Source organism: Gadus macrocephalus, chromosome 12, assembly GCF_031168955.1.
Source record: "Gadus macrocephalus chromosome 12, ASM3116895v1".
NCBI classification, from domain to species: domain Eukaryota; kingdom Metazoa; phylum Chordata; class Actinopteri; order Gadiformes; family Gadidae; genus Gadus; species Gadus macrocephalus.
This window is the reverse complement of record NC_082393.1, coordinates 407555-421249: the sequence shown is the minus strand read 5'-3', so window position 1 is coordinate 421249 and position 13695 is coordinate 407555. Positions and strand designations below refer to the sequence as shown.

The window sequence follows — 13695 nt, the reverse complement described above, 5'->3', positions numbered from 1 at the left end:
CTAGTACTATAGCAGTACTGTGTATTATACTGTGTATTATACTAGTTCTATAGCAGTACTGTGTATTATGTTAGTTCTATAGCTGTACTGTGTATTATGTTAGTTCTATAGCAGTACTGTGTATTATACTAGTTCTATAGCAGTACTGTGTATTATGTTAGTTCTATAGCAGTACTGTGTATTATACCAGAACTATAGCAGTACTGTGTATTATACTAGTACTATAGCAGTACTGTGTATTATGTTAGTTCTATAGCAGTACTGTGTATTATGTTAGTTCTATAGCAGTACTGTGTATTATACTGTGTATTATACTAGTTCTATAGCAGTACTGTGTATTATGTTAGTTCTATAGCTGTACTGTGTATTATGTTAGTTCTATAGCAGTACTGTGTATTATGTTAGTTCTATAGCTGTACTGTGTATTATGTTAGTTCTATAGCAGTACTGTGTATTATACTGTGTATTATACTAGTTCTATAGCAGTACTGTGTATTATACTAGTTCTATAGCTGTACTGTGTATTATGTTAGTTCTATAGCAGTACTGTGTATTATGTTAGTTCTATAGCAGTACTGTGTATTATACTAGTTCTATAGCAGTACTGTGTATTATACTAGTTCTATAGCAGTACTGTGTATTATGTTAGTTCTATAGCAGTACTGTGTATTATACTAGTTCTATAGCAGTACTGTGTATTATGTTAGTTCTATAGCAGTACTGTGTATTATACTGTGTATTATACTAGTTCTATAGCAGTACTGTGTATTATACTGTGTATTATACTAGTTCTATAGCAGTACTGTGTATTATACTAGTTCTATAGCTGTACTGTGTATTATGTTAGTTCTATAGCAGTACTGTGTATTATGTTAGTTCTATAGCTGTACTGTGTATTATGTTAGTTCTATAGCAGTACTGTGTATTATACTGTGTATTATACTAGTTCTATAGCAGTACTGTGTATTATACTAGTTCTATAGCTGTACTGTGTATTATGTTAGTTCTATAGCAGTACTGTGTATTATGTTAGTTCTATAGCAGTACTGTGTATTATGTTAGTTCTATAGCAGTACTGTGTATTATACTAGTTCTATAGCAGTACTGTGTATTATGTTAGTTCTATAGCAGTACTGTGTATTATACTGTGTATTATACTAGTTCTATAGCAGTACTGTGTATTATACTAGTTCTATAGCTGTACTGTGTATTATGTTAGTTCTATAGCAGTACTGTGTATTATGTTAGTTCTATAGCAGTACTGTGTATTATGTTAGTTCTATAGCAGTACTGTGTATTATGTTAGTTCTATAGCAGTACTGTGTATTATGTTAGTTCTATAGCAGTACTGTGTATTATACTAGTTCTATAGCAGTACTGTGTATTATGTTAGTTCTATAGCAGTACTGTGTATTATGTTAGTTCTATAGCAGTACTGTGTATTATGTTAGTTCTATAGCAGTACTGTGTATTATGTTAGTTCTATAGCTGTACTGTGTATTATACTAGTTCTATAGCAGTACTGTGTATTATACTAGTTCTATAGCAGTACTGTGTATTATGTTAGTTCTATAGCAGTACTGTGTATTATACTAGTTCTATAGCAGTACTGTGTATTATGTTAGTTCTATAGCTGTACTGTGTATTATGTTAGTTCTATAGCAGTACTGTGTATTATGTTAGTTCTATAGCAGTACTGTGTATTATACCAGAACTATAGCAGTACTGTGTATTATACTAGTACTATAGCAGTACTGTGTATTATACTAGTTCTATAGCAGTACTGTGTATTATGTTAGTTCTATAGCAGTACTGTGTATTATGTTAGTTCTATAGCAGTACTGTGTATTATGTTAGTTCTATAGCAGTACTGTGTATTATACTGTGTATTATACTAGTTCTATAGCAGTACTGTGTATTATGTTAGTTCTATAGCAGTACTGTGTATTATACTGTGTATTATACTAGTTCTATAGCAGTACTGTGTATTATGTTAGTTCTATAGCTGTACTGTGTATTATGTTAGTTCTATAGCAGTACTGTGTATTATACTGTGTATTATACTAGTTCTATAGCAGTACTGTGTATTATGTTAGTTCTATAGCAGTACTGTGTATTATGTTAGTTCTATAGCTGTACTGTGTATTATGTTAGTTCTATAGCAGTACTGTGTATTATGTTAGTTCTATAGCAGTACTGTGTATTATGTTAGTTCTATAGCAGTACTGTGTATTATACTGTGTATTATACTAGTTCTATAGCAGTACTGTGTATTATGTTAGTTCTATAGCTGTACTGTGTATTATGTTAGTTCTATAGCAGTACTGTGTATTATCAGGGCTCCAGACTAACTTTTTCGTCGATATTTACGCCACTGATTAATAATATTTTGACCATTAAATAAATGCCTTAAATAAATGCAGAATCTGTATCTCTCATAAAGAATATCGTCAGACAATGCCAAGGGATCGGTTCTGTCCCGAAAAACCCTCTGTCTCCGGAGAGACGCCTGTACGATAAGTGCGCCGGGGTCCACGGGAACACCCACAAATGGTGACGCCATTATCGGAGGAGGGGCTAGGAAGCTGCGCACGCCGATATAAGTAGCCGATCCCCGGGTAGACTCGCTGAAAAGCTGCTCCCGACCAGGTTTGGTTGCGAGCGTAAGTCACCATGGTGATACAGCGACGCTTAAAGAGATCGACTTTCGTGGTACAGCTAACCCAGGCTTTCAGCTCAACATACCTCGCAAACCCTCTAATCGAGCTTCGTAGTACAGGCCCCTGGATTGGGCTTCGCGGGTTTGTTTACCGGCGTTGCTATTGTTACCGGTCTTGCGTGTTCCAACGGTTTATCAGGTATCTAATAAATCGCTGTCTAATCAATACTTCATTCACTGCCTCTTCCGTGGTCATTACAATATTATGAATAGACTGCTCTGTAAAAAAATAAATAAAAAAATTATACCAGATAAATTTTCAGTCGCACTACCCCAAATTCTAGGCGCATGTGCGCCCAAATTAGGCGCACTCTGGAGCCCTGATTATGCTACGGTATAGAAGTCGGGAACCTCCAGAGTCAGAAGATACGGAAACACGACTTCAGTCAAAACGGTTTATTGATGTGTGTGTGTGTGTGTGTGTGTGGGGGGGGGGACCCCATATAGACAAGAGGAACCACAACTCTCTCAGCGCGGAACCACAACTCTCAGCGCGGTCCGTCAAACAAATAGAAAACGGCGTTGGTGATAAAAGCAAACCGAGGAACAACTAAAGAACTCAAAGCGTCTGTACAGCGCGTCCCAACAGGACAGGTGGACAGGAGACCGGGGACAGGTGGACAGGAGACCGGGGACAGGTGGACAGGAGACCGGGGACAGGTGGACAGGAGACCGGGGACAGGTGGACAGGAGACCGGGGACAGGGGGACAGGAGACAGGGGGACAGGAGACAGGGGGACAGGAGACAGGGGACAGGTCTACTTGGTGTGGCCCTTGCTGGTCTTGAAGGACACCTGCAGCGTCTTGTCCCCCATGCGGTAGCCGTCCAGGCTGCTGACCGCCATGGCCGCCTCCTCGTAGTTCAGCATGGTGACGAAGCCGAAGCCCTTGCACTTGTTGGTGTTGAAGTCACGGATCACCTTGACGTTGGTGACGGCGCCGAACGGCCCGAACAGCTGCCACAGGATGCCCTCGTCGGCGTCCTGCCCCAGGTTGTAGATGAAGATGCACCAGCCGCCGGGGCAGTTCCCCGCCACGCCCCCCACCCCGCCCACGCCCGCCATGTGGTCCACGCCCATCGGGGAGAACCTGAGGAGGGCACAGGGGACCGGTTAGTGGACGGGGTAGGGGACCGCTTAGTGGACGGGGTAGGGACCGGTTAGTGGACGGGGCAGGGGACCGGTTAGTGGACGGGGTAGGGGACCGGTTAGTGGACGGGGTAGGGACCGGTTAGTGGACGGGGCAGGGGACCGGTTAGTGGACGGGGCAGGGGACCGGTTAGTGGACGGGGTAGGGGACCGGTTAGTGGACGGGGTAGGGACCGGTTAGTGGACGGGGTAGGGACCGCTTAGTGGACGGGGTAGGGGACCGGTTAGTGGACGGGGTAGGGACCGGTTAGTGGACGGGGTAGGGACCGGTTAGTGGACGGGGTAGGGACCGGTTAGTGGACGGGGTAGGGGACCGGTTAGTGGACGGGGTAGGGGACCGGTTAGTGGACGGGGTAGGGGACCGGTTAGTGGACGGGGTAGGGACCGGTTAGTGGACGGGGTAGGGACCGGGGGTAGTGGACGGGGTAGGGACCGGTTAGTGGACGGGGTAGGGGACCGGGGGTAGTGGACGGGGTAGGGGACCGGTTAGTGGACGGGGTAGGGACCGGTTAGTGGACGGGGTAGGGACCGGTTAGTGGACGGGGTAGGGACCGGTTAGTGGACGGGGTAGGGACCGGTTAGTGGACGGGGTAGGGGACCGGTTAGTGGACGGGGTAGGGACCGGTTAGTGGACGGGGTAGGGGACCGGTTAGTGGACGGGGTAGGGACCGGTTAGTGGACGGGGTAGGGGACCGGTTAGTGGACGGGGTAGGGACCGCTTAGTGGACGGGGTAGGGACCGGTTAGTGGACGGGGTAGGGACCGCTTAGTGGACGGGGTAGGGACCGGTTAGTGGACGGGGTAGGGACCGGTTAGTGGACGGGGTAGGGGACCGGTTAGTGGACGGGGTAGGGACCGGTTAGTGGACGGGGTAGGGACCGGTTAGTGGACGGGGTAGGGACCGGTTAGTGGACGGGGTAGGGACCGGTTAGTGGACGGGGTAGGGACCGGTTAGTGGACGGGGTAGGGACCGGTTAGTGGACGGGGTAGGGACCGGTTAGTGGACGGGGTAGGGACCGGTTAGTGGACGGGGTAGGGACCGGTTAGTGGACGGGGTAGGGACCGGTTAGTGGACGGGGTAGTGGACCGGTTAGTGGACGGGGTAGGGACCGGTTAGTGGACGGGGTAGGGGACCGGGGGTAGTGGACGGGGTAGGGACCGGTTAGTGGACGGGATAGGGACCGGTTAGTGGACGGGGTAGGGACCGGTTAGTGGACGGGGTAGTGGACCGGGGGTAGTGGACGGGGTAGGGACCGGTTAGTGGACGGGGTAGGGGACCGGTTAGTGGACGGGGTAGGGGACCGGGGGTAGTGGACGGGGTAGGGACCGGTTAGTGGACGGGGTAGGGGACCGGTTAGTGGACGGGGTAGGGGACCGGGGGTAGTGGACGGGGTAGGGACCGGTTAGTGGACGGGGGGGGTACTGGTTAGTGGTACTGGGTGGGAGTTTAGTGGGTCCTGCCTGGCCCTGGTCGGGGTACCGGGTCAGCGGTACCGGGTCAGCGGTACCGGGTCAGCGGTACCGGGTCAGCGGTACCGGGTCAGCGGTACCGGGTCAGCGGTACCGGGTCAGCGGTACCGGGTCAGCGGTACCGGGTCAGCGGTACTGTATGAAGGTAATAATGCAGCTAAAGTCTTCAGCATGCGGACACTAAAGTCACAGATGTGTAACAGTAACAGGTCCTATCCTGTCTGGACATTCACACGCCGCGTCCATCATCTGAGAACGCGTTCATGGAGCATTTTAATGAGCCAGCACAAGCCCATCGATACAGCTGCTCAAACCTGCTGCTACAAGTCTCAGCTGTTCTTCTCGTGGATACTTTAGCAACACGTCTATGTGGTACATGTGTAGCAAAAGTGATTCGTATCCGTATGACGCAGAGCGTCCGTGGGCGGGACTAAATTGCAGCAGCACCCAATGAAAGTCGCCGGCAGGGGGTGCATTTTTCAAACAACACTGAGATCATCCAAGCAAACTCTTACTTTCTGGAGACTTTCTGAGTTCCCCCCAAATTAAGTGTCCTTCAATGTATTTTAATGGTCTGCTTGGACGGACCCAATGTAGTGGGGGGGGACCCACCTGAAGCGCTGGGCCTGGTGGTGCACCGGGCCTCCGAAGCGCCGGGACTGGTTCTGGTAGAGCTGCGACAGCAGCTGGCACTTCTTGATCTGGTTGGGGTTGGCCGCGAACTTGACTGTGATTGGCTCCGAGGAGCCCTGGGGCACATGGCCGTTGAGGTCTTTGATGGCGTCCTCCGCCTCCGAGCGTTTGTCGAACCGGATGAAGGCCACGCCCCTAGACACGCCTACAGCACAGGGGGGGAGAGGCTTCATCAACTACGAGGAACACTACATCACTATCAGTGCTCTGGTGAACACTACATCACTATCACAGTGCTCTGGTGAACACTACATCACTATCACAGTGCTCTGGTGAACACTACATCACTATCACAGTGCTCTGGTGAACACTACATCACTATCAGTGCTCTGGTGAACACTACATCACTATCAGTGCTCTGGTGAACACTACATCACTATCACAGTGCTCTGGTGAACACTACATCACTATCACAGTGCTCTGGTGAACACTACATCACTATCAGTGCTCTGGTGAACACTACATCACTATCACAGTGCTCTGGTGAACACTACATCACTATCAGTGCTCTGGTGAACACTACATCACTATCAGTGCTCTGGTGAACACTACATCACTATCACAGTGCTCTGGTGAACACTACATCACTATCAGTGCTCTGGTGAACACTACATCACTATCACAGTGCTCTGGTGAACACTACATCACTATCACAGTGCTCTGGTGAACACTACATCACTATCAGTGCTCTGGTGAACACTACATCACTATCAGTGCTCTGGTGAACACTACATCACTATCAGTGCTCTGGTGAACACTACATCACTATCAGTGCTCTGGTGAACACTACATCACTATCACAGTGCTCTGGTGAACACTACATCACTATCAGTGCTCTGGTGAACACTACATCACTATCACAGTGCTCTGGTGAACACTACATCACTATCAGTGCTCTGGTGAACACTACATCACTATCACAGTGCTCTGGTGAACACTACATCACTATCACAGTGCTCTGGTGAACACTACATCACTATCACAGTGCTCTGGTGAACACTACATCACTATCACAGTGCTCTGGTGAACACTACATCACTATCACAGTGCTCTGGTGAACACTACATCACTATCACAGTGCTCTGGTGAACACTACATCACTATCAGTGCTCTGGTGAACACTACATCACTATCACAGTGCTCTGGTGAACACTACATCACTATCACAGTGCTCTGGTGAACACTACATCACTATCAGTGCTCTGGTGAACACTACATCACTATCAGTGCTCTGGTGAACACTACATCACTATCACAGTGCTCTGGTGAACACTACATCACTATCACAGTGCTCTGGTGAACACTACATCACTATCAGTGCTCTGGTGAACACTACATCACTATCAGTGCTCTGGTGAACACTACATCACTATCAGTGCTCTGGTGAACACTACATCACTATCACAGTGCTCTGGTGAACACTACATCACTATCAGTGCTCTGGTGAACACTACATCACTATCACAGTGCTCTGGTGAACACTACATCACTATCAGTGCTCTGGTGAACACTACATCACTATCAGTGCTCTGGTGAACACTGCATCACTATCACAGTGCTCTGGTGAACACTACATCACTATCAGTGCTCTGGTGAACACTACATCACTATCACAGTGCTCTGGTGTACACTACATCACTATCACAGTGCTCTGGTGAACACTACATCACTACGGTCATTATCGAAAATAAGCCCCTTCAGGGCAAGACACCTCCAATAATTATTTTCCCGATAATGACCGGCGTTCTATACATTATATATATTTAGCAGAGTAGGGTTAGGGTTCGGGTTCATAATTACAGGCCACTAAGAGTAACCCCTCTCAAGCATTTGTTAAAATAGACAGAGTCCATTTAATTTATTGTTTTTGGTTGTTTGGTTAATTTATTCTGGATATTTTAAATGTCTTCCAGACGTCCAGTTCCAGAGTTCTTAAAAAAATAAAAGTTTATTGCTCTTCGAAAGGGTGTACTTGCATTACTATTCCATTATCATTATATTAGTTGAAAAACTGCAATATTATCCCAATCATTTCTGTGGCAATTCAACTCCCAGAAAAATGTTATCGTGACAGGACTAGAGACAAATATCTCAGAATACAAGGTTTCAGGAAGAAATAAATTTTGCTTTTAACATTCAAAGGTATGTGGGGTGTGTACAGCAATATTAACAGGTTTGTGTACAAGTGAGCAGACGTTTTGTACATGCAGGTAGGTTGTGTCCAGATGAGAGTATACACAGGTAAGGCATCCGCAGGTGTCGTCGCGTGCATGTCCATACAGGTATCTGCAAGTGGCGTGTCCAGGTGTATCAGGTGCGTGTATCAGGTGTATCAGGGGCGTGTCCAGGTGTATCAGGGGCGTGTCCAGGTGTATCAGGTGCGTGTATCAGGTGTATCAGGTGCGTGTATCAGGTGTATCAGGTGCGTGTATCAGGTGTATCAGGTGCGTGTCCAGTAGGGATGTGTCGGTCGCGACTGATTCGTTACAACGAACGAATCCCGAACGTGAACGACAAGAACTGGTTCCCCAAAACAAGAAGAACTGGTTCTTTGATTCTTTTTTTTTAACATAAATAGTGATGATAGTGATGATCAGGTGCGTGTCCAGGTTTATCAGGGGCGTGTACAGGTGTATCAGGTGCGTGTCCAGGTGTATCAGGGGCGTGTCCAGGTGTATCAGGGGCGTGTCCAGGTGTATCAGGGGCGTGTCCAGGTGTATCAGGTGCGTGTCCAGGTGTATCAGGTGCGTGTCTCAGGTGTATCAGGGGCGTGTCCAGGTGTATCAGGTGCGTGTCCAGGTGTATCAGGGGCGTGTACAGGTGTATCAGGGGCGTGTACAGGTGTATCAGGTGCGTGTACAGGTGTATCAGGTGCGTGTCCAGGTGTATCAGGTGCGTGTCCAGGTGTATCAGGGGCGTGTACAGGTGTATCAGGTGCGTGTCTCAGGTGTATCAGGGGCTTGTCCAGGTGTATCAGGTGCGTGTCCAGGTGTATCAGGTGCGTGTATCAGGGGCGTGTACAGGTGTATCAGGTGCGTGTCCAGGTGTATCAGGTGCGTGTACAGGTGTATCAGGTGCGTGTATCAGGTGCATGGCGGGGCTTGTACATACAGGTAGGGTGTGTACCTGAGGCCTGGTCCACCAGGACCCGGGAGTTGATGATGCGTCCGTAGCGTGTGAACATGTCTTCCAGCTCCTGTTGGCTCAGCGTCTTGGGCAGCCCGCTAATGTACAAGTTAGCATCTTTAATGCTGTCAGAGCTGGGCCGCGCAAACGACACCTGGAGGGGAGAGCGGCCGTTAGTCCACCTCCACAGAGAACTCAGCCGCCAACAAAACAAAGGACACTACGCAGAAAACACTGGAAATAAATAAAAATACAGTCAAAAAGAGGCTGACAAGATTGGGTAAAAAAATATTTGTGCAGTATATCTACATTAACAATAATAATTCAAAGGAATTTCCCAAATCAATATTTCCATTAAATCAAATCAAACAGGTGAACAGGCGGTTGTGGTAAAACAAGGTTTAAAGAAAAATCCGCGTAGTAAAATAAGTGCGCGGTGGCGGTGTCGGCGTCGCTGCCCCCTGGCGGCCGGAGGGCTGGTGAGCGGGCTGCACATCCACAACCTCTTAACCAGAAGACAAAGTAGAAGACGTTACCTTGATAGTTTTAGACTGAAGCCTCAGGCCATTCAGGGTACTGATAGCCCTCTCTGCATCACTAGGGTTAACAAAGTTAACAAAGCCGTAGCCTAAACTGTGGCCTAGAGGAAAACAAAAAAACAAAACAACAAACAGCTGGAGCGACGCTCAGTGACACTACATGCACACACCATTTGTCCAGGTCACAGGAGGCGGGCTCTACGCTACACCCCCTCCTCCTGTGATTGGCTGCGGAATCTTAACAATAAAACTTAAATAAAATACAGTGGAGAAAAAACAAAATGACATTTTCTGGCAGTATGTTGGTTTAAAAACACACCGAAATAAATAAATAAAAAGGAAAGCTGAACATCTGGAACAGTAAAAACACAGAAAACGACTCGGTCCAATTGTTCCAAAGGAAAATAAAACACTTTCTCTTTTGACAACGGTGCGGACAAGACAAAACGTTAAAGAATACTGCCGGTACTACTAGCATCTGTGTAGCAGCAGCGCTACAAGCCAGACATTGCCATGGCAACAGGTAACAGTACAGAGGACATTGGATTCACTGTTTAGCACCTCAACACCAGACTAAGCACCGCTAACATGAGGTGTTCAGTCCCTTAACCCAGCAGAGTACAGGTCAGGCAGACGGTAGTAGTACAAGCAGTATGGTAGTACCAGCTGTATGGTAGTACCAGCTGTATGGTAGTACCAGCTGTATGGTAGTACCAGCTGTATGGTAGTAATATCTCTCGGTCATAGTACTTTGGTGGTATAAGGAAATATCACGATTCAGACGGAATGGGGTTTTCTTCCAAGACAGAACTATAAGTGCAAACTGTAATCCTGCAACGAATCAAACTGCTCATATCCATACGCCAACCATAGAGCTAACCCGCTAGCCTAGCGCCCCAGTAGCTAGCCTAGCGCCCCTGTAGCTAGCCTAGCGCCCCTGTAGCTAGCCTAGCGCCCCTGTAGCTAGCCTAGCGCCCCTGTAGCTAGCCTAGCGCCACTGTAGCTAGCCTAGCGCCACTGTAGCTAGCCTAGCGCCACTGTAGCTAGCCTAGCGCCACTGTAGCTAGCCTAGCGCCACTGTAGCTAGCCTAGCGCCCCTGTAGCTAGCCTAGCGCCCCTGTAGCTAGCCTAGCGCCCCTGTAGCTAGCCTAGCGCCCCTGTAGCTAGCCTAGCGCCCCTGTAGCTAGCCTAGCGCCCCTGTAGCTAGCCTAGCGCCCCTGTAGCTAGCCTAGCTCCACTGTAGTGAGCGCTCTTTACCTGCCACCTTGTCCTTGATGAGCTTGGCCGACTCCACGTCTCCGATGGAGCTGAACAGCGAGTGCAGCTCCTCCTGGCTCATGTTCTGGGGCAGGTAGTTCACGATCAGGTTGGTCTTAGCGTCTTTCGCCTCATCCGACATGAGCTCCTCGTAGCCGTTATCGTACGACTCTTGCTGAGCCACCTGAACACACACAGTTAGTTGGACAGAGGTTTATGGGGCCATGGAGAGGGCTTAAGGGGTACCCAATGTTGAATTGAAGGGGTCTTAAGGACTCCCCCATGTTGAATTGAGGGGGTCTTAAGGGGTAGCCCATGTTGAATTGAGGGGGTCTTAAGGGGTACCCCATGATGAATTGAGGGGGTCTTAAGGGGTACCCCATGATGAATTGAGGGGGTCTTAAGGGGAAGCCCATGTTGAATTGAGTTGGTCTTAAGGGGTACCCCATGATGAATTGAGGGGGTCTTAAGGGGTAGCCCATGTTGAATTGAGGGGGTCTTAAGGGGTAGCCCATGTTGAATTGAGGGGGTCTTAAGGGGTAGCCCATGTTGAATTGAGGGGGTCTTAAGGGGTAGCCCATGTTGAATTGAGGGGGTCTTAAGGAATCCCCCATGTTGAATTGAGGGGGTCTTAAGGGGCCCCCCTGATGAAGTGAGGGGGTCTTAAGGGGCGCCCCATGATGAATTGAGGGGGATCTTAAGGGGTCCAGCGTACCTTCATGTTGGCTGCTTTGTTGTGTTGGCTGTCGTTTTGTGAAGACTGCACCTCACAGACCTGAGGACAAACACAGGCCGTCACACACACACACAACCTCTGGACAATCACACACACAACCTCTGGACAATCACACACACAACCTCTGGACAATCACACACACAACCTCTGGACAATCACACACACAACCTCTGGACAATCACACACACAACCTCTGGACAATCACACACACAACCTCTGGACAATCACACACACAACCTCTGGACAATCAAACACACAACCTCTGGACAATCACACACACAACCTCTGGACAATCACACACACAACCTCTGGACAATCAAACACAACCTCTGGACAATCACACACACAACCTCTGGACAATCACACACAACCTCTGGACAATCACACACAACCTCTGACTAACCCCACTACAGAGCTACACACCACCACTAACCCCCCCACTACACATCACTACTAACCCCACTACACATCACTACTAACCCCACTACACATCACTACTAACCCCACTACACATCACTACTAACCCCACTACACATCACTACTAACCCCACTACACATCACTACTAACCCCACTACACATCACTACTAACCCCACTACACATCACTACTAACCCCACTACACATCACTACTAACCCCACTACACATCACTACTAACCCCACTACACATCACTACTAACCCCACTACACATCACTACTAACCCCACTACACATCACTACTAACCCCACTACACATCACTACTAACCCCACTACACATCACTACTAACCCCACTACACATCACTACTAACCCCACTACACATCACTACTAACCCCACTACACATCACTACTAACCCCACTACACATCACTACTAACCCCACTACACATCACTACTAACCCCACTACACATCACTACTAACCCCACTACACATCACTACTAACCCCACTACGACGTACCTTCAGGTATCGGATGTGTCCCCGTCTGACAGCCATGGTGCTGATGATCAATGTTTTCCGTTTTAATCTGGAGAAAGGAAAGCGGAAATATAAAAATACAGTACATAATATATACAACCAGTGAAAAAATATATTTACGCATATACACAGACGTATAAACCCACACATATATATACCCACCCCACACTAACATGAAAACAAACACACACACACAGCAATGTATAATACACACCAGCGTCACTAGCCTAGCATTATTAGCCTAGCATCACTAGCACACAATGGCCACCCAGCGCAGTGGTTTCGAGGTTATACCTCACGTACTTGAACAACGAATTTCTCGTTGTTCGAGTAGTTTCCAAGGTACAAAACCAGCCCTAACAATTACGAGAACGAAATACGTTAAAATAACGAAATAAAGTAACGAGCTGCTTACTGCGCATGCGGACCGCATGCGGCTAAGCTACATCACCGTTCTTGCTAGCTTTTGTTCGACTATAAATGGTTCCGTCTCCTTGACTAACCTCCAAATACTGTCTTTAAACTACGTGCTGCGACGTTGGGACAAAACTTCGGCGATATAACATACATGAAATCGTAAGAAACCGCGGGGAATTGGAGCCTTACCTGCCGTTCAAACACGAAGCGTCGCTAGCAGCGGGAGATGCTTCCGGTCGCTGACGTCCTCTTCCGATCCCTCCTCCTTTCCGTTTCTCCATTGTGATTGGTGGATTTCAAACTGACGGACAGCTTAAGCTTTCTGTTGTAAATTATTGTAATGTAATTTTTAATAATATATATTACTATATATATTGTATACAATGTATATTTGTGAATTTCAATAGCGCACATTCAAGGAAAGTGACTTGGTGATAATTGAAATCACAATAATCACCACTAATATCTTAATAAATTGCCTAGTAATTAGTTGAGTCTAGGAGACATGTCACATATTTGTTGTGGTTCACTGGAGTAATTCAGAAAGGAGTGCACGAGTATTCATGTTTCATGTTTAGATTTATTTTTCATTGATATTATTTGTCAGTAGGCACCAGCAGTAGGCACCAGCAGTAGGC

General features: G+C 47.5%; 1 protein-coding gene across 6 annotated transcripts; it reads right to left on the bottom strand.

Annotated features, from left to right (window-relative positions):
• Positions 1-3100: 3100 nt before the first annotated feature.
• Positions 3101-13337, bottom strand: LOC132469313 (ELAV-like protein 1). Of its 6 annotated transcripts, none has more exons than XM_060067274.1 (9): positions 13247-13337; positions 12623-12689; positions 11667-11726; positions 10952-11135; positions 9692-9795; positions 9141-9309; positions 5949-6174; positions 3439-3808; positions 3101-3401 (listed from the first exon to the last, which is right to left on the bottom strand). In XM_060067274.1, exons 2-8 carry the CDS (start codon positions 12656-12658, stop codon positions 3478-3480), a joined length of 1110 nt encoding a protein of 369 aa, XP_059923257.1. In that variant the 5' UTR covers positions 12659-12689; positions 13247-13337; the 3' UTR covers positions 3101-3401; positions 3439-3477. The 6 variants fall into 6 exon arrangements, with proteins under 6 accessions (XP_059923257.1, XP_059923258.1, XP_059923259.1 ...); XM_060067275.1 differs by having other exon boundaries at positions 3101-3357; XM_060067276.1 differs by having other exon boundaries at positions 3462-3808.
• Positions 13338-13695: the final 358 nt, after the last annotated feature.

Excerpts from the sequence above, each read along its gene's own strand:
- LOC132469313 (XM_060067271.1), bottom strand. The coding sequence starts at position 12,658 with ATGGCTGTCAGACGGGGACACATCCGATACCTGAAG. Across the intron at positions 11,136-11,666 it reads ACAAAGCAGCCAACATGAAG|GTGGCTCAGCAAGAGTCGTA; the intron begins GTACGCTGGACC and ends GTGTGTGTTCAG. Across the intron at positions 6,175-9,140 it reads CTCAGGTACACACCCTACCT|GCGTGTCTAGGGGCGTGGCC; the intron begins GTATGTACAAGC and ends CCTGTGCTGTAG.